The 19,437-nt window shown below is 37.2% G+C and overlaps 2 protein-coding genes across 3 annotated transcripts in view; one reads left to right on the plus strand and one right to left on the minus strand.

Annotated features, from left to right (window-relative positions):
- The window catches only part of GPATCH2 (G-patch domain containing 2), a 473,250-nt gene that overhangs the window by 213,174 nt on the left and 240,639 nt on the right, over positions 1 to 19,437 (minus strand). The window lies entirely within an intron of this gene.
- The window catches only part of SPATA17 (spermatogenesis associated 17), a 238,168-nt gene that overhangs the window by 19,269 nt on the left and 199,462 nt on the right, over positions 1 to 19,437 (plus strand). The window contains exons 2-3 of the mRNA XM_055583760.1: positions 13,758 to 13,847; positions 15,722 to 15,803. Of these exons, the coding sequence (XP_055439735.1) occupies positions 13,758 to 13,847; positions 15,722 to 15,803 (172 nt within the window). The remainder of the gene's footprint in view (positions 1 to 13,757; positions 13,848 to 15,721; positions 15,804 to 19,437) is intronic.

Genomic DNA, 19,437 nt, shown 5'->3' on the forward strand with positions numbered 1-19,437 from the left:
TGCATGAGACAGGGTGCTCAGGGCTGGTGCACTGGGATGACCTTGAGGGATGGGTTGGGGAGGGAGGTGGGAGAGGGGTTCAGTATGGGGAACACATGTATACCTATGGCTAATTCATGTCAATGTATGGCAAAAACCACTACAATATTATAAAGTAATTAACCTCCAATTAAATAAATTTAAAAAATAAAATAAAAAGAATGCGTTTGAATCAGTTCTAATGAAGTGAATGAAACTGGAGCCTATTATACAGAGTGAAGTAAGTCAGAAAGAAAAAAACCACTAAAGTATATTAATGCATATATATGGAATTTAGAAAGATGGTAAAGATGACCCTATATGTGAGACAGCAAAAGAGACACAGATGTAAAGAACAGACTTTTGGATTCGTGGGAGGAGGTGAGGGTGCGACGATTTGAGAAAATAGCATTGAAACATGTATATTACCATATGTGAAACAGATCGCCAGTTCAGCTTTGATGCATGAGACAGGATGCTCAGGGCCAGTGCACTGGGATGTCCCTGAGGGATGGGATGGGGAGGGAGGTAGGAGAGGGATTCAGGATGGGGGACACATATACACCCATGGCTGATTCATGTGAATGAATGGTGAAAAAAACCACTGCAATGTTGTAAAGTAATTCAGATCAGATCAGTCGCTCAGTTGTGTTGGACTCTTTGCAACCCCATGAATCGCAGCACGCCAGGCCTCCCTGTCCATCACCAACTCCCGGAGTTCACTGAGACTCATGTCCGTCGAGTCAGTGATGCCATCCAACCATCTATCCTCTGTCGTCCCCTTCTCCTCTTGCCCCCAATCCCTCCCAGCATCACAGTCTTTTCCAGTGAGTCAACTCTTCCCATGAGGTGGCCAAAGTACTGGAGTTTCCGCTTTAGCATCATTCCTTCCAAAGAAATCCCAGGGCTGATCTCCTTTAGAATGGACTGGTTGGATCTCCTTGCAGTCCAAGGGACTCTCAAGAGTCTTCTCCAACACCACAGTTCAAATGCATCAATTCTTCGGCGCTCAGCCTTCTTCACAGTCCAACTCTCACATCCATACATGACCACAGGAAAAACCATAGCCTTGACTAGACGAACCTTTGTTGGCAAAGTAATGTCTCTGCTTTTGAATATGCTATCTAGGTTGGTCATATCTTTCCTTCCAAGGAGTAAGCGTCTTTTAATTTCATGGCTGTAGTCACCATCTGCAGTGATTTTGGAGCCCAGAAAAATAAAGTCTGGCACTGTTTCCACTGTTTCCCCATCTATTTCCCATGAAGTGATGGGACCGGATGCCATGATCTTCGTTTTCTGAATGTTGAGTTTTAAGCCAACTTTTTCACTCTCCACTTTCACCTTCATCAAGAGGCTTTTGAGTTCCTCTTCACTTTCTGCCATAAGGGTGGTGTCATCTGCATATCTGAGGTTATTGATATTTCTCCCTGCAACCTTGATTCCAGCTTGTGTTTCTTCCAGTCCAGCGTTTCTCATGATGTACTCTGCATATAAGTTAAATAAACAGGGTGACAATATACAGCCTTGATGAACTCCTTTTCCTATTTGGAACCAGTCTGTTGTTCCATGTCCAGTTCTAACTGTTGCTTCCTGACCTGCATACAAATTTCTCAAGAGGCAGATCAGGTGGTCTGGTATTCCCATCTCTTTCAGAATTTTCCACAGTTGATTGTGATCCACACAGTCAAAGGCTTTGGCATAGTCAATAAAGCAGAAATAGATGTTTTTCTGGAACTCTCTTGCTTTTTCCATGATCCAGCGGATGTTGGCAATTTGATCTCTGGTTCCTCTGCCTTTTCTTTTGTTTATTTTTTTTTTTTTAATTTTTCATTTATTTATTTTTTTTTTAATTTTATTTTATTTTTAAACTTTACATAATTGTATTAGTTTTGCCAAATATCAAAATGAATCCGCCACAGGTATACATGTGTTCCCCATCCCGAACCCTCCTCCCTCCTCCCTCCCCATTCCATCCCTCTGGGTCGTCCCAGTGCACCAGCCCCAAGCATCCAGCATTGTGCATCGAACCTGGACTGGCAACTCGTTTCATAAATGATATTTTACATGTTTCAACTGCCTTTTCTAAAACCAGCTTGAACTTCAGGAAGTTCATGGTTCACATATTGCTGAAGCCTAGCTTGGAGAATTTTGAGCATTACTTTACTAGCATGTGAGATGAGTGCAATTGTGTGGTAGTTTGAGCATTCTTTGGCATTGCCTTTCTTTGGAATTGGAATGAAAACTGACCTTTTCCAGTCCTGTGGCCACTGCTGAGTTTTCCAAATTTGCTGGCATATTGAGTGCAGCACTTTCACAGCATCATCTTTCAGGATTTTGAATAGTTCCACTGGAATTCTATCACCTCCACTAGCTTTGTTTGTAGTGATGCTTTCTAAGGCCCACTTGACTTCACATTCCAGGATGTCTGGCTCTAGTTGAGTGATCACACCATCATGATTATCTGGGTCGTGAAGATCTTTTTTGTACAGTTCTTCTGTGTATTCTTGCCTTCTCTTCTTAATATCTTCTGCTTCTGTTAGGTCCATATCATTTCTGTCCTTTATCGAGCCTATCTTTGCATGAAATGTTCCCTTGGTATCTCTGATTTTCCTGAAGAGATCCTTAGTCTTTCCCATTCTGTTGTTTTCCTCTCTTTCTTTGCATTGATAGTGAAGAAGGCTTTCTTATCTCTTCTTGCTATTCTTTGGAACTCTGCCTTCAGATGTTTATATCTTTCCTTTTCTCCTTTGCTTTTCGCTTCTCTTCTTTTCGCAGCTATTTGTAAGGCCTCCCCAGACAGCCATTTTGCTTTTTTGCATTTCTTTTCCATGGGGATGGTCTTGATCCCTGTCTCCTGTACAATGTCATGAACCTCATTCCATAGTTCATCAGGCACTGTATCTATCAGATCTAGGCCCTTAAATCTATTTCTCACTTCCACTGTATAATCATAAGGGATTTGATTTAGGTCATACCTGAATGGTCTAGTGGTTTTCCCTACTTTCTTCAATTTAAGTCTGAATTTGGCAATAAGGAGTTCATGATCTGAGCCACAGTCAGCTCCTGGTCTTGTTTTTGCTGACTGTATAGAGCTTCTCCATCTTTGGCTGCAAAGAATATAATGAATCTGATTTCGGTGTTGACCATCTGGTGATGTCCACGTATAGAGTCTTCTCTTGTGTTGTTGGAAGAGGGTGTTTGCTATGACCAGTGCATTTTCTTGGCAAAACTCTATTAGTCTTTGCCCTGCTTCATTCTGTATTCCAAGGCCAAATTTGCCTGTTACTTCAGGTGTTTCTTGACTTCCTACTTTTGCATTCCAGTCCCCTATAATGAAAAGGACATCTTTTTTGGGTGTTAGTTCTAAAAGGTCTTGTAGGTCTTCATAGAACCATTCAACTTCAGCTTCTTATTGGCCTCCAATTAAAATAATTAGTTAAAAAGATTGCCAGGAGAGATATCAATAACCTCAGATATGCAGATTACACCACCCTTATGGCAGAAAGTGAAGAGGAACTAAACAGCCTCTTGATGAAGGTGAAAAAGGAGAGTGAAGAAGCTGGCTTCAAAGTCAACATTCAAAAAACTAAGATCATGGCATCCTGTGCCATCAGTTCATGGCAGATGGGGAAACAATGAAAACAGTGAGAGACTTTATTTTGGGGGGTTCCAAAATCACTGCAGATGGTGACTGCAGCCATGAAATTAAAAGATGTTTGCTCCTTGGAAGAAAAGCTATGACAAACCTAGACAGCATATGAAAAAGCAGAGACATTTATTTGCCAACAAATCCATATAGTGAAAGGTAAGATTTCTCCAGTAGTCATGTATGCATGTGACAGTTGGACCATAAAGAATGCTGAGCATTAAAGAACTGATGCTCCTGAACTGTGGCATTAGAGAAGACTCTTGAGAGTCTCTTGGACTGCAAGGAGATCAAACCATTCAATCTTAAAGGAAATCAGTCCTGAATATTCATTTCACTTTCATGCATTGGAGAAGGAAATGGCAACCCACTCCAGTGTTCTTGCCTGGAAAATCCCAGGGACGGGAGAGCCTGTGGCTGCTGTCTATGGGGTCGCACAGAGTCAGACACGACTGAAGTGACTTAGCAGCAGCAGCATTCATTGGAAGGACTGATGCTGAAGCTGAAACTCCAATACTTTGGCCACCTGATGCAAAGAACTGTTTCATTGGAAAAGACCCTGATGCTGTGAAAGGTTGAAGGCATGAGGAGAAGGGAATAACAGAGGACAAGATCGTTGGATGGTATCACTGACTCAATGGACTTGAGTTTGAGCAAGCTCCAGGAGTTGGTAATGGACAGGGAAGCCTGGTGTGCTGCAGCCCATCGGACTGCAAAGAGTTGGATATGACTGAATGACTGAACAACAACTGATACTATACATAGAAAATCTCAAAGAATTCCTTAAGAACTGCTGACTTAATCAACAATTTCAGTAAAGTTGTAGGATTTGAATTTAGACAGAAATCAATTGAATTCCTTTACACTAATGATGAAACAGCTGAAAAAACAATAAATTATAGAATCTCATTCACAGTAAAATCAAAACCCATAGGATAAGTTTAATCAAGGAAGTAAAAGATATGCACAATGAAAACTACAGAAGTCTGCTAGAAGAAAATGAGGAACACAAACAGAGAGGCATCCTGTATTCTTAGATTGGAGTAAGTAATATGTTAAAATACCCATAAAACCGCCAAACCATCTACAGAATCAGTGCTATCCCCACCCAAACACCAAAGGTATTCTTTACAGAAATAGAAGAAACAATCCTAAAATTTATGAGGAACCACAAAGACTCTGAGTAGCCAAAGCAATCCTGAGACAAAAGAACCAAAGCTGGAGGTATCACACTTCTGGATTTCATAGTATAATAGAAAGTCATAGTAAGAAAAGCAGTGTTGATCTGGCACAAAAATAGACACATTGACTAATAGGACAGAATGCTGCTGCTGCTGCTGCTAAGTCGCTTCAGTCGTGTCCGACTCCGTGCGACCCCACAGATGGCAGCCCACCAGGCTCCCCCATCCCTGGGATTCTCCAGGCAAGAACAATGGAGTGGGTTGCCATTTCCTTCTCCAATGCATGAAAGTGAAAAGTGAAAGGGAAGGCACTCAGTCGTGTCCGACTCTTCGTGACCCCATGGACTGCAGCTTACCAGGCTCCTCCATCCATGGGATTTTCCAGGCAAGAGTACTGAAGTGGGGTGCCATCGCCTTTTCCGATAGGACAGAATAGAAACCCTAAAATTAAATCCCATCATATATGGTCATCTAATATTTGAAAAGTGAGCCAGGAATACTCGGTGGGAAAGCGAAGTCTTTTCAATAAATGATGGTGGGAAAACTGGAGAAACACATGAAGAGCAGTGAAATTGGACCCCTATCTCACAACACTCACAAACGTTAACTCAAGATGGATTAAAGAGTTAAATACAAGATCTGATACTGTAAAACTAGAATAAAACAGAGATAAAGCTCATCGATACTGGTCTTGGCAGTAATTTTTTGAGCATGATGCCAAAATCATAAACAACAAAGAAAAAAAATCCATAAATGCAACTATATCAAATTCAAAAACTTCTGTACAGCATCATAAACAATTAAAAAGAACCTACAGAATGGGAGACAAATTTTGCAAATCATGTATTCAACAGGGGCTTATAACAGAAAGGCAAACAGTCCAATTAAAAAATGGGCAGAAGAACTAAATAGTCGTTTCTCTAAAGAAGACACCGAAGTGGCCAATGAACACATGAAAAGATGTTTAACATCGCTAATCATAAGGCAAATGCAAATAAAAACCACCATGAGATATCCTCATCTCCCATCTGTTAAAATGGCTATCATCAAGAAGGCAAGAGACAACAGATGCTGTCAAGTCTGTGGTGAGAAGAGAACCCTTATATGTTGTTGGTGGGAATGTAAATTGGCCCAACCAGTGTGGCAAACAATGTAAAGTTTCCTCAAAAAATTAAAAATAGATCTACCATATGATCCAGCTATTCCACTTCTGGGTATAAGCTAAAAGAAATGACTACAGGATTTTTGACAGTATATATGAACGCCACACTTAATGCAGCACTATTCATAATAGCCAAAATAGGGAAACAGTTCAAATACCCATAAATGAATGAATGGGTAAAAAAGATATGGTATTATACACAGTGGGATATTGTTCAGTCATAAGAAAAATATCTTCCCATTTGTGACAACATGGATGGACCTTGAGCACATTATGCTACTTGAAATAAGTCAGACAGAAGGACAAGTACTGTATTAGATCACTTATATATGGAATCTAAAAAAATTAGACGTATAAAAAAGAGGTGAAAATGGTGGTTACCAGAAAAAGGCGGTGGCTAAGAATGATGGTGTTTACGGGTACAAACTCAAAAAGAGTAGTGAGTAAGCCATCCAGATCAAAAGCATATAATGAATATAGACTAATATTGTACTATAATCATGCAATGTGATAAATACTGCTATATCATCAATCATATTATAATATGTAAATGTATCTATGTAATAAGCTTTATAACTTAAACTTAGCAAAATGTTACACATCAAATTTATTCAGTAATAAATACCATACTAATGTATACATAATTTATAGATAGTAAATATTTTTTGATTAATAAGATATTGACAGACTGGTATATTTTTTTCTTACTGCAATCTACATAGATGCCCACTATTGTATAATAATGTAATAATTATCATTATTGTTTATTGAAAACACATTATTTATCAGTCTTTCAAGTTCTTTATGATATGCCTGCAAACATACTCATGACTGCTATTATTGAAATTTTACAGAGGAAAATTTTGGATTAAAAAGCTTGCTTAAGGTAAACCCAGCCAGTAAGTGGCACAGTTTAAGCTAAGGTCTTTGTACAAAGCTAAAGAGCTGGCAAATATCCTAACATTTTGACTAGGTTAGGCTGTGGTTCATGTTATATTAAATAGGCAAGTTCCTTAGTTTTTAATGCCTAGATATGTCTAATACTTTCCTTAACATTGAAATGTATTTGTATTTTTCTAAAGGATTATGTTTATTTCAATACAAATTAAAATTTTAAAAATTTGAAAATATTATACAACTCTTATAAAATGATTTGCTAAATTCAGAGATTAATAAATTTCTCCTTTCAAATTTTAGTTCCTAAAGGCAATCACTTTTAATAACTGTGTTCAAAGTAAGACTTTGTGTATACATTCCCGTATTAATATAGTTTAAATTGTTTTCTATAAGTATGGGATCATATTACACTATGCTGTATCTTCCTTTGTTTTCACATTACATGTTGTGTCTATGTGAAGACATACTGAGCCACTTAATTTTTATCAGGACAAAATGTGTGTGTGCTCAGTCACTTCCAACTCTTTGCAACCCCATGGACTATAGCCTGCCGGGCTCCTCTCTCCATGGAATTTTCCAAGCAAAAATACTGCAGTGGGTTGCCATTTCCTACTCCAGGGGAACATATCTCTTGCATCTCCTACATTGGCAGGTAGATTCTTTACCACTGAGCCACTTGGAAACCTCAAGGATAAACACTGTTCCATTTTATGGATGTATCACGACCAAGATAATCACTTGGTGTGATCACTTGGTGTGATGGTGTGATCACTCACCTAGAGCCAGATATCCTGGAATGTGAAGTCAAGTGGGCCTTAGAAAGGATCACTACGAACAAAGCTAGTGGAGGTGATGGAATTCCAGTTGAGCTATTTCAAATCCTGAAAGATGATGCTGTGAAAGTGCTGCACTCAATATGCCAGCAAGTTTGGAAAACTCAGCAGTGGCCACAGGACTGGAAAAGGTCAGTTTTCATTCCAATCCCAAAGAAAGGCAATACCAAAGAATGCTCAAACTACTGCACAATTGCACTCATCACACATGCTAGTAAAGTAATGCTTAAAATTCTCCAAGCCAGGCTTCAGCAATACATGAACCGTGAACTTCCAGATGTTCAAGCTGGTTTTAGAAAAGGCAGAGGAACCAGAGATCAAATTGCCAACATCTGTTGGGTCATGGAAAAAGCAAGAGAGTTCCAGAAAAACATCTATTTCTGCTTTATTGACTATGCCAAAGCCTTTGACTGTGTGGATCACAAGAAACTGGAAAATTCTTCAAGAGATGGGAATACCAGATCACCCGACCTGCCTCTTGAGAAATCTGTATGCAGGTCAGGAAGCAACAGTTAGAACTGGACATGGAACAACAGACTGGTTCCAAATAGGAAAAGGAGTACGTCAAGGCTGTATATTGTCACCCTGTTTATTTAACTTATATGCAGAGTACATCATGAGAAATGCTGGGCTGGACGAAGCACAATCTGGAATCAAGATTGCCAGGAGAAATATTAATAACCTCAGATATGCAGATGACACCATCCTTATGGCAGAAAGTGAAGAGGAACTAAAGACCCTCTTGATGAAGTGAAAGAGGAGAGTGAAAACGTTGGCTTAAAGCTCAACATTCAGAAAATGAAGATCATGGCATTCGGTCCCATCACTTCATGGGAAACAGATGGGGAAACAGTGGAAACAGTGTCAGACTTTATTTTTTTGGGCTCCAAAATCACTGCAGATGGTGATTGCAGCCATGAAAGTAAAAGACACTTTCTCCTTGGAAGCAAAGTTACGACCAACCTAGACAGCACGTTGAAAAGCAGAGACATTACTTTGCCAACAAAGGTTCGTCTAGTCAAGTCTATGATTTTTCCAGTGGTCATGTATGGATGTGAGAGTTGGACTGTGAAGAAGGCTGAGCGCCGAAGAATTGATGCTTTTGAACTGTGGTGTTGGAGAAGACTCTTGAGAGTTCCTTGGACTGCAAGGAGATCCAACCAGTCCATCCTAAAGGAGATCAGTCCTGGTCGTTCAGTGGAAGGAATGATGCTAAAGCTGAAACTCCAGTAGTTTGGCCACCTCATGCAAAGAGTTGACTCATTGGAAAAGACTCATGCTGGGAGGGATTGGGGGCAAGAGGAGAAGGGGATGACAGAGGATGAGATGGCTGGATGGCATCACCGACTTGATGGACGTGGATTTGGGTGAACTTCAGGAGTTGGTGATGGACAGGGAGGCCTGGCCTGCTGCGATTCATGGGGTCGCAAAGAGTCGGACACAACTGAGCGACTGAACTGAGCTAACTGACTGACTATACTATATCTATTGGTTATTTTGGTTGTTTCTGTAATTTTAATAGTACAATGATAAATCATAAAAATGAATTTCCTGAGTCATCTTAAGTATCTTCTTGTGCCTTTTTAAAAAAGTTTTCTAAATGCACTTTATTAAAGACACTTCGATGCCATTTGTTGGTTACTTCAATCTTTTATGTGTTTTTCTATGTATGTTGTACCAAAATTCTATAAATAAATACCTTTTTATATAAAGGTAATACTTCCTCTTTCACATTGCCTTAAAGGAGCAGAAAATGAACATATTTTGTGGAAGTAACATTAACCACTTCACTGTTCAGAACAAAATATAATGTGCTTACATTTTTTGGAAAAGTGATGACATTTCACAGTAAAATTTAACATTGGAAACCATTCATCAATGCTTCCCTTCAGCTTTTTGACTAAAGGAACATTTTCTGAAACTCTAAGGAAGTGTTTGTTTCAATATAATTTTTCCTGAAATGTACATTGGCATTTACAAGATGGGTTTGTTATATATAGGTTTCAAAGTGAAAATATACCTAGAACCCAGGTCAAGGGCTTCTAAAGTGAAAGTTGCTTGTATTTTCTTTTCTGTAAATTGGCTGTCTTTTGCTGTTCTTCAGTTGTGTTTATTTTTTTCAAAGTTTCTGCTTCTTTTTTTTTTTCTTTCTTTCAGATGTAGTAACAATAGCACAAGGTCTTTTGTTTTCCTGTTATGGAATTCCCAGTGTATGAAGACACAACAGGTCTTAGAAATTGCTCCATGTCTGTCCTGAGATTTATATTTTCATCATTTCATTATAATTTTACTACCATGTGTATATGTGTGCAGCTCTAACAAACATTTCTGAAGTTTTGTGACTTTCAACTTGTGTAGGTGAAAGTTTTCTGTATGTGTTCAAAGACCAAATTGTTTCTTTTTGGCCACATACATGAGTGCCTTGTTGTTCAGTTACTCAGTCATGTCTGACACTTTGCAACCCCATGGCCTGCAGCATGCCAGGCTTCCCTGTCCTTCACTGTCTCTTGAATTTGCTCAAACTCATGCCCATTGAGTCAATAATGCCATTCAACCATCTTATCCTCTGTCATCCCCTTCTCTTGCCATCATTCTTTCCCAGCATCAGTCTTTTCCAATGAGTCAGCTCTTCTCATCAGGTGGCCAAAGTATTGGAGCTTTAGCATTAGTCCTTCCAATGAATATTCAGGGTTGATTTCCTTTAGGCTTGACTGGTTTGATCTTCTTGCAGTCCAAGGGACTCTCAAGAGTCTTCTCCAGCACCACGGTTTGAAAGCATCAGTTCTTTAGCGCCCAGTCTTCTTTATGGTCCAACCCTCACATCTGTACAGGACTACTGAAAAAACCATAGCTCTGACTATATGGACCTTTGTCAGAAAAGTAATGTCTCTGCTTTTTAGTATGCTGTCTAGATTTGTCATAACTTTTCTTCCAAGGAGCAAGCTATTGTACTACATTCTCATGAGTGAGAAATTTTTGGGTTTTTTTTGGTGTTTTTCCACATCTTCATCTTTTAGTTTATTTTATAATTTTAAGGAGATTGGTGCTATTTTATGCCACGAAATTTCAATATTATATTTGGAAAAGGCTTACATGCATTTTTGCCTCTTGCCTTTTCTTTCTTGCTTTTTATTCCTTTTTACTTCCCTCCCTTCTCCTGTTCTTATCATTCCTCTTCCCCTTTAGGGACAGTGATGGTTAGGAATGCAGCCTCAAGAGCCAGATTACCTAGAATCAACACTTGACTCTGACACCAACCAATATGTGACCTTGGGCATATCACTACACTTACCTGTGCCTCAGTATCTTCCTCTGTCAAATGGGCATGCTTATTTACTCCATTGAGGTGTTGAAAGGAATTATGTATGAGTTAACTCAGTGGTATGTAAAATCGTTGGAATAGTGCTGGCACATGAAGTATTAATTTATTTAAGACATTATTGGACTTCCCAGGTGGCACTAATGGTAAAGAACCCGCCTGCCATTGTAGGAGACACAAAAGATGCAGGTTCGATCCCTGGGTCTGGAAGATCCTTTGGAGGAGGACATGGCATCCTGTTCCAGTATTCTTGCCTGGAGAATCTCATGGACAGAGGAGCCTGGAGAGCTGTAGATCATAGGGTCGCAAAGAGTCGGACACGACTGAAGCAACTTAGCATGCACAGGATATTATTATTCTCTTTATTTCTTTTAACCGAGTTGTTCAGACATCTGGCTGTCTTTTATCTATTATCACCCCAGGCTTCAAGTTTCTAAGAGCATGCAGGCTCCTGTTGAGTCCTCAGCAGCTCTGTCATCCTAAAATGGGGTGGATGTCCATACCCTGAAAGATAGTCAGGGAGTTTGCAAGCGGCATTCTTCACAGAGATTCAATGTGGCAGGTGGCATGCAGTCCCCTAGAGGAAGCAGCTCTGAGAAGACAAAAGTTGAGTGTTAGCAATGACATTCTTTGGGACTTCCCTGTTGGTTCAGTGGGTAAGACTCCACGCTTCTAATGCAGCGGGCATAGGTTTGATTGCTCGTTGGGGAACTAGGATCCCACTTACTGTGTGGCCAAAAACCAGGGAATTATATCCATTATGTCTCTGGAGCCAAACTTTCTTTTCTTCTACTCCTAATTGTCTAGCATGTCATCACACAATTATGTCCAGTAAATTTTATTGCAAGGAGATGGAGGTTCTAACCTTGAGTTGGGAAGATCCCCTGGAGAAGAAAATGTCAACCCACTCCAGTATTCTTGCCTGGGAAATCCCTTGGACCAAGGAGCCTGGAGGGCTACAGTCTATGAGGGTCACAAAGAGTTGGACACGACTTAGTGACTAAACAACAACAGCAGCAGCAACAACAACAGTAGTCTTATCTCGGTGCCTTTCTTGATCTGGTAGAGTGACTATTCTCTTGTGTAGGTTTTACAGTTTATGCTTTACTTCTAGTAACCCTTACACTGATTTGTATAATTTTTCACTACTATTTTCAACATCTGGGTCACTGACTTGATGCGTAATTTTTGTTCCTTTCTCTGCTTTTGTAAATTCTTTTCAATTAGGCTTTCTAGATAACTCTATTTCCTTGTTATCTAGTAGACAGATAATCCTTCTGCTTGTTTCTTTAACTCTTTGTCCCTGATGGTTTAATTGCCATTTTCTTTCTCAGTCAACTTCATAGTATTGTTTGAAGTATTCTTTTTTTTCCATTCTGTTTTTGTTCTAATTGTCTGAACTTATTGGGCTTCTCTGGTGGCTCAGATGGTAAAGAATCCACCTGCAATGCAGAAGACCCAGGTTCGATCCCTGGGTCGGGAAGATCCCCTGGAGAAGGGAATGGCTACCCATTCCAGTGTTCTTGCCTGGAGAATCCCATGGACAGAGGAGCCTTGTGAGCTACAGTCCATGGGGTCTCAAAGAGTCATACACGACTGAACAATTAACGCTTTCATTTTCAATGAAATCTATATATTTAATCTAGCAATGAAAATGAAAAAATAATCTTGAGAGAATTCTTGAGAGAATTTTTGAGAGAATTTTTTTAAAAGTGAAAAGTAAGTGACTAACAATTCTTTATTTATTCAGTAGACAGAGTGCTAATTTTTTGCCAGCCAATGTTACAGGAGAGAAATTACTCTGTGTTTCATAGTAATTTCCATAAGCAATAGGACCTTATCAAATGGGGATGGGGAGAGAATTGTAATGACTGAAAAAATTAAGATGGAGATCTGTCTTGAGTAAAACTTTTTCTTCCTTGTATGGGGATGGGGAGAGAATTGTAATGACTGAAAAAATTAAGATGGAGATCTGTCTTGAGTAAAACTTTTTCTTCCTTGTAAGTCAGTAAAATCTAAAGACTGAATTTCTTGTCTCTTTATGAGGCCTATGACCCTGCCCCCTGGCTCCCTAATTGAAGTAGACCTTCTCAGAACTCTATCCAGAACAGGCAAAATGATGAATTCATTTTACTTAGAGGCAATTCATTTAACTGATGCAGTGAGTGAAATATGTGAGGATTTTAATCTTGCGTGATATGTGTAGTGGCATTTAAAAAAATAAATTCAAATAATTATGTTTAAAAATAATGACAAAATAGCACATTGCTTTCTAAATTTCCTTATAAACACCACTGGCAAATTAATTAGTTGCAAATAGATGATTATAAAAATAAAAAAAGTAAAGCTATTGAAAACACATGGTCTCTCAGAGAAAGGCTAATTTTTTAAACATAGCTCATTGTTTTTGAAATATTTTCTTTATTTAGCATTTTGTACTAAGTAGCTTTAGTCGTGTCCGACTCTTTGCGACTCCATGGACTGTAGGCCGCTAAGCTTCACTGTCCATGGGATTCTCCAGGTAAGAATACTGGAGTGGGTTGCCATTTCCTTCTCCAATTTAGCATTTTAATTTCATTTAAAATAATATTTGAATTATAATTATCCTTTTTGAAGAAATTAAAAATTAAGTTTAACAGGTTGATTTGCTTTATAATTATATTAGTTACTAATGAAATGCTTTAAAAAAATTTGTTTTTAGTGTTGTGGATATATTTCGAAAAAAGGAGAATGATGCAGCAATTAAAATCCAGAGCTGGTTTCGAGGATGTCAAGTTCGAGCATATATCAGGTATATTGATTTTGCCATGGAAACCTCAGATATACCATAAAAATATACTCCTTAGAAAATGTAATTTATTCATGTAGTTCTCATTGCAAATTTTTTTTTTTTACTTGCAATGAAGTTAATAACTTATATGATGTCCTTTAAAGACATAGGTCTTTTTGCTCCTTATTTCTTATGTATCAAAATACTAAATGATATTGACCATATCTCTGGAAAATTCTCAATGTTATAAGTATACTTGATCAGATTATTTTCTGCAGGTTCCATAGGATGTGACAAATGACTGAACCTATTTTTATAGCAATGAATTTATTGACTGGTAAGAAAGAAAAACAGAGCAAAACGAAACAAAACAGAAACTATTCCAATCCTCTCCAGCATGTTGGTAAATAAAGACAAATGGTGCCAAAATGATACCATTCTGACTACAGAGAGACCAAAGTTGATCCCTATCTTAACTGTTTCCACTTTTTCTTCAGTGCTCAAATTTCCTTCAGTTTCTCATCAATTCTGAAAAATATTGCCCTTGATGAGGTGGAGAAAGAATATGACTAGCCCATTATAAGTCAGCTGATGAGCTAGGGGTTATACTGTGGTCTTTCTTATATTAACTGGTAGGAGCCAGACATGGAAATAAAAGCAGGAGATGAGGTTTCTCTTTCGGCCACTATGCCAAATAGGAACATGACAGCAGAAGATTTTTTAATCCAACAGACTAAAATGACATTACTGGGGATAGACTGAGTAACATGAGTACGAAAAAGGAAAGTGTTTCTTGACTTCAAGAATTATTTCAAAGTACTTGTAGTGATTCACATCAATATTGCCTGGCTTATTTGTCAACATGTCACTGTGACCTGTTTTATAGTCTTTCATTGTATTCTTCTTCTTAATTTACTTTTGATTTATTTTTTTAAGTAATTTACTCAATTAGTTTCATAGTGATGCAAAATTTTTATAGATTATATTCCATCCTGGTGGCTCAGAAGTTAAAGAATCCACCTGCAATGCGGGAAAGTTGCATTCGATCCCTGGGTTGGGAAGATCCCCTGGAGGAGGGCACGGCATCCCATTCCAGTATTCTTGCTTGGAGAATCCCCATGGACAAAGGAGCCTGGTGGGCTTCAGTCCATGGGTTCGCAAAGAGTCGTACACAACTGAGCAACTAAGCACAGCACGTAGTCATAAAACACTGGGTATATTCCCTGTGCTGTAGTTTTATCTCTGTAGCTTATTTATTTTATACATAGTATTACCTCTTAATTCCCTACCCCTGTCTATTCCCCCTCTTCCTTCTCCCCACTGATTAGTTCATTCTCTATGTCTGAAATTCTTTTTTTGCTTTTATTTTTAATTTTCACTAGCTTGTTTTATTTTTTAGATTTTATGTATAAGTGATAATATATAGTATTTGGCTTTCTCTGTCTTACTAATTTCCCTAAGTATAATACTCTCCAGTTCCATCCATGTTGTTGAAAATGGCAAAATTTCATTCTTTTTTATAGCTGAGCAATATTCTAGTGTGCGCATGTTTGTATGTAAAATATATAGTATCTTCTCTATCCATTCATCTTTTGATAGGTTGCTTTCATATCTTGGTAACTGTAAATAATACTGCTATGAATATTAGGGTGCATGTATCTTTTTAAATTAGTGTTGTTGTTTTCTTCAGATATATACCCAGGAATGGATTGCTGGATCATATGGTGTTTATATTTTTAGTTTTTTGGGCAACCTCCATACTGTCTTTAAAAGTACACATAAACTTAGCTTTGAGTTTGATTTCTTGAATATGTGGAAAGGAATGTTCTAGGCAGAAACTGAAAATATATCATTGTTTCAATGAAAGCATACTAATAAGCATATTTTCTACCTAGGTATTTACACAGAGTAGCAACAATTATTCAGAAACGATGGAGAGGTTACTTAGGCAGACAACAATATCAAGTAATTGTGAAGGTAAATATTATGAAATTTATATACGTTAGCATTTGGATTATATAATTTATTGAAACTTATTTATATCAGTCACATTTATAATAATTTAGAGTTATTGATAATATTTATATGAGAACAAAATTGAGCTTAATTTTTAGAATGAGACTTCTGAGAAGACTTTCCTTTTTTTTTCCATGAAAAATTGATGACTAACTTCTTTGTACCCAAACTATTTCAGATATTTTATTTTTGTTAAAGTACTCTTTACAGGATATGTATTTGTATGTACTTATTTGTTGAAGATTCTTTCCATTTTCTAGATGGTGAGATTTTTCAGAGTAAGCATTGTAGCTTGTTCATTTTTGGTCCACCAACATTTAGACTAATCTCTGGCTCACCAAACAGTTAGTAAACATTGGTTAAAGTGCCCCAAATTAATTCTACAAAGGAAAAATGTAAGGCAGTTTCTCTCTGTGCTACTTATCATTCCCTTTGATTGACTCTTGGGAGATTTTTAAGATTTACCTTAATAAATGTAGCGTAACTCAGTCATCTATATCCACCAATAGACTTGCAGAAGTATGAGATAACACGCCAACTTATACTTCAGTTAAGAGATTTTATAAATTAGGAAAAATAATTTTTTGATATAAAATGAGGAGGTTTCTAATCATTCTCCTACTTCACTAATTTTCTGATTTGTCATGCTTTCTACTATAATAGTTTGTTCTTAATTTATTCTTTATTAGAGGCATTTAAATAAAGTTAAAAGATATAGAGGGAGAAAAGAAAAAATAAGTAGACAACTAAATAATAAGAGCGAGGCAATATATATATTGCTATTGTTCAGTCACTGAGTCATGTCCATCTCTTTGTGACCCCACGACCTGCAGCACGCCAGGCATATGTATACCTATGGCTGATTCATGTTGATGTATGGCAGAAAACATTGTAAAGCAATTATCCTCCAATTAAAAGTTAAAAAAATAATGTATTCACCTTTGGTGAGAAAATTGTAAAGCATGTTAATAAAATAAAGGAACTGTTTAGAGAAGAGCCTAATACTTTAGATTTAATGAAATAAAGTGTTTTTTTTTTTTTTTTTAAGATGCTGGCACAAATTTTTACAAGTATTGGATCTCTCTTACAGCTAGGTTTAAAATCACTGTGATGTTTTTATAGAGTAGATCTGATGTCCCTACTGGGGAACCTATTTTAGTGATAGATTCTCTAAATATCATGAATCTCTTAAGTTGCTGTTTAATAACTATATGTTCCCAGTTAATTAATATATGCCACTTCAGATTTCAAGAATCCACTAATACCAAGGAAAATTTTATTCTTTTAATTTACCTGACTGAATAGCTCACTTACGTGTCTGCAACAAACAAAGGATATTTCATTAATTTCGTGAATTGTTAGCATGGGTTTTCTTGTCTAGAACACTAATCTCTTACATCATTTTAAGGCTACTTAAAAAGTGATTTTTAAATTTTGAAATAACTTCACATTTATAGAAATGTTGCAAAAATACGACAAGGAATTTTCCTCTATTCTTAATTTCTCCTATATCCTTAATTTCTCCTATTATCTCCTAAGAATTATTCTTAATTCTCCTGTATTCTTATATTTAAGTGAACAAATGCACTATATAATTTTATTTTACCTCTCTATATGTATTTTTTTTTCCACTGCTATTTTGAATCATTTAGACAAAGTTATAGAAAGTGCCCCTTACTTCTCAATTCGTCAGTGGGTATTTTCTACATAACCATATTAAAATGATCAGAATCAGGAAACTGACATCTATACAAGTCAATTATCTATTCTTTGGATTCTATTCATATTTCACTGATTGTCTCAATGATTTAACTTATAGCAAACACATCTTTTCCAGGGTATAAACCAGTGTTTCCCATTGTATTTAGTAGTTGTTTCTCCATCAGATCAGATCAGATCAGATCAGTCGCTCGGTCATGTCCGACTCTTTGCGACCCCATGAATCGCAGCACTCCAGGCCTCCCTGTCCATCACCAACTCCCGGAGTTCACTGAGACGTCCATGGAGTCAGTGATGCCATCCAGCCATCTCATCCTCTGCCGTCCCCTTCTCCTCCTGCCCCCAATCCCTCCCAGCATCAGAGTCTTGTCCAATGAGTCAACTCTTCGCATGAGGTTTTCCATAGTTACCTTTAATGTGTTTGGTCTATTTATGCTTTTCATGACCTTTATTCTTGAAGAGTATAGAATAATTATTTTTTATATTATTCCTCAGTTTTGGTGTATGTCTCTTCATTGTTATAGTGAGATTATACATTTTATATTACGATACATGTCAGTACATCACATTAGGAACCATACGATGTCAGTTTGTCTCATGGCAGTTGATGCTAAATTTGATAATTTAAGGTGGTATCTCTCACACTTTTAGGCTTGCTATTTTTGTCTTATGAGGCAGTGTTTTAAGACTGGGTATATATCTTCTTCGTCACCAAAATTTTTTATTCTAGATTTACCATGTCATTATGATTCTTACTAGAGGAAGAATTATATTTGTCAAATAGTGATTTTCTTAACCTTGTCATTTCTTCTACATTTTCTTGTTAGCATTTTTGTATAAGAAAGAGCCTTTTTCCTCTTCATTCATTCATTCGTTTATAACTGTTTTAACTCGTGAGTTCCTATTTTGTTTAATGGATTATAATAAATTATCACTAAATGATTTGCTGCTCAAATTTTCCCAGATTTGGTGAGTCGGAACTCCTGCAAGTCAATTTTTAATAGAGTCAGATTACTTAAACAGAATGATCAAAAATTAAGTTGTTTTCAATGGAATAATGAGCATCTTTAGCCTCATTATTTATTATTATTCATCATGAGATCTATGTCTTTGTGTACACAAGACTGTAGAGTATACTTATGCATGTGGCATTCAATGAACATTACCGACTTAACTTTCATGCTGCTATTTCTACTCACAAGTCACCATCCAGATGGTTATGAATGATTGACATCTCCTTTTAATCAAGCATATGAAAATGTATACATTTCAGTGACTGTTGTCAAAATATTCAACTTTGGAATCTATATTTGTTCTAATGATATTGGAGTTGCTGAAAAAAAAATCTTTAAAAGTTCAAGTAATGAGCCACCCAAGAAAATTTGTTTTGTTACTTTAGGGTCTTGACTGGATCACAAAGAATGTCACTCAGCATGATCACCAAGTTATTCTCCAGATTTGGATCTAGTTATCTTTGGGTTCTTGAAAAAAAAAATGGAGATTTTCCTCAGTTAAACTGGTTCTTGATGGTTTTTAAATCTGTTAATCTGTACGGTGTTTTTGAACACATCTATTTTACTTATTTACCTGTTTTTGCTATTGTGTGCATAGTACCTAACATAAAGATCTCAGTAAATAACATAATCTGATCTTGGCATATAATTACTAAATGAGATTAAAATAGCTGCCATTTACTGGCTGACTAGTGAGAGTGAAATACTGTACTAAGCATTTTATATACTTAACGTGTATACCAACTAAGGGCTCCCCAGGTGGCTCAGTGGTAAAGAATCCACCTGCCAAACAGGAGACGTGGGTTTGTTCCCTGGGTCAGAAAGATCCCCGGCAAAGGAAATGGCAAGCCACTCCAGTATTC

The sequence above is a fragment of the Bubalus kerabau genome, chromosome 5 (assembly GCF_029407905.1).
Source record: "Bubalus kerabau isolate K-KA32 ecotype Philippines breed swamp buffalo chromosome 5, PCC_UOA_SB_1v2, whole genome shotgun sequence".
NCBI classification, from domain to species: Eukaryota; Metazoa; Chordata; class Mammalia; order Artiodactyla; family Bovidae; genus Bubalus; species Bubalus kerabau.